This window comes from Opisthorchis viverrini, assembly GCF_000715545.1.
Source record: "Opisthorchis viverrini unplaced genomic scaffold opera_v5_72, whole genome shotgun sequence".
In the NCBI taxonomy this organism is placed as follows: domain Eukaryota; kingdom Metazoa; phylum Platyhelminthes; class Trematoda; order Opisthorchiida; family Opisthorchiidae; genus Opisthorchis; species Opisthorchis viverrini.
Window position 1 is genome coordinate 1,614,215 of NW_008751728.1, and position 1,921 is coordinate 1,616,135.

The 1,921-nt window shown below is 46.0% G+C and overlaps 1 protein-coding gene across 1 annotated transcript in view; it reads right to left on the reverse strand.

Moving 5' to 3' along the window:
* Positions 1-1,659: 1,659 nt before the first annotated feature.
* Positions 1,660-1,921, reverse strand: part of T265_04407 (hypothetical protein) — a gene marked incomplete at both ends in the record, with an annotated part of 9,167 nt that continues 8,905 nt past the window's right edge. The window contains one exon of the mRNA XM_009169146.1: positions 1,660-1,803. Within this exon, the coding sequence (XP_009167410.1) occupies positions 1,660-1,803 (144 nt within the window). The remainder of the gene's footprint in view (positions 1,804-1,921) is intronic.

Here is a 1,921-nt window from a genome sequence, read left to right on the forward strand (position 1 = left end):
TCCTTCTAGAACCCAGTTTAAAGCATTATTAAACATTTATTTATGCGAATCCTCGCGCTGGGAAGCATGCTGCCCCGCGCTGAGAACATAAAGAGCAGTGCTACACCCTTTTTCCACTTGTGCTTTTCAGGTAAACGACAGTCACTGACCGACAAGAACAAAAGCGCCCCGGAATCTAGGGCAAAAGCTCCGATCCTGTGTGTCAATCCGTGGATCCGTATTTCAGTACGGTGTTGGTATGGTACTGTGATACCCAGTTTGATAGCACATTCGCATTTTTTCATTTCCTACTTTGACCGCGCCCTCTCGCTTACTCCTTTCCTTACCGGGAACCACAGTCTTCATTTGTCACAGGCCAATACCGGGAGACGTTCATCGCAATCTACTGAACCCTCTCTCGGATGGTAAGATCTCGGTGACTTTTATTCGTACCCCTACCCAGGTCATTTTGCGTGAATTCGTTCTCCCAAGTTTCGCTCAAGTTTCACTGCACACTGTGATTTTGAGTCTTCTACCATCATTTGTCCGTACTGCATATCACCCCACTTCACCATCCCCCTTTACGCTTTCCGTGGACATATGCCCTAAAGCCCAAGGCCACGAAGCCCTGGTGACGGCCTTGGGCTTTAGTTCAAATTGGCCGGCCATGTCATGGCAGTTCCGCTGCCTCTCAAGATCCATTATTCTGACTCCACACTTCCTGAAGTTTGAAGTTTCTTGTCACGTTCCAGGCAGGAAGCTTTTTGTTGTGCCCCAACTCGTATTGTTTTTGCCCGCAACTTTTAAATCCTAACGATCAGATCTTGTGTCATCTGCTTTGTTCCCCATGGACGTTAGAGAGCTATCGTAATTTTGGATCCATACCCATGCCATCTCAGGTTTGATGAAGTCTACTTCGTTAGAGTCCACTGTTCACCTCACCGTCCCTTTTCCAGGGAAATCCCAATAATCAAAACCTCCATCAGCCATGCCCTTATTCTGACTGTAACAGTATGACCATGCCTGATGATATGCTAGCCACTAGTTGGGAATAAATATTATTATCATTATTATTATATAACCAGCCACGCTCCGGAGGTCTAAAACTTGGAGGCACCCCATATCATCTGCCTTCAGAGGCCATGGCTCGCACCCATACTGTAACACAGCCCTTACTATAGCCTGGTAAACACGACCCTTAAGATCCAGTGAGATGCCTTTTTGACGCTACAAATGATGCAACTTAGCGAACGTGACTCGAGTCTTTGAACATCTTGCACTGACTACATCAGACACGCTTGCGTCGGAGCTTATACAACTGCCGGGGCATGGAAAATTTTCCACAATCTCCAGTGATTCTCCTTGAATTTTAAGGGATACGTTCGCAGACGGTACTTTCTGAAGCATGACTTTGCACTTTGAAGGTGCGAGGCGCATGCCAAAAGATGGAATGATGGTGGTCAGTTTACTCAACAGGGCTCGTGCCTCGCTTTGATCTTCAAAGATGAGGGCGATGGCACCCGCGCACTCCAAATCAACAAGGCTGTCGCCACCAGCGACTAGAGGCACAATGCATTTTTCTGCAAAGCCCCCGCTTGCGAAATAAAAACTAACGTCAAAATGTTGCACTTCTTTGCATATATGCGTAGACTGAAAACCCCCCTCATCTGCCGTCATTTTTTAGCGATTTGTTTTAATCGATCTCTTCTGAAAATTATTGGTGCACATTTGGCATTGAACCTCGTCTGCTATGGCTTCGGAAGTGGCTTTCTTTGAGAAATTTGTGGGTGTATCTTTTTCATCCTTCACGGCATTTGAAAAGACCTTAAATGAATACATGAAAGATAACTTTGTGATATTTGTGCGTTCATCCAGTAATCGAAGCACCAACACTATTTTGCGTTACGAATGGGTGTACTACAAATGCAGCAGGCGCCCTCCA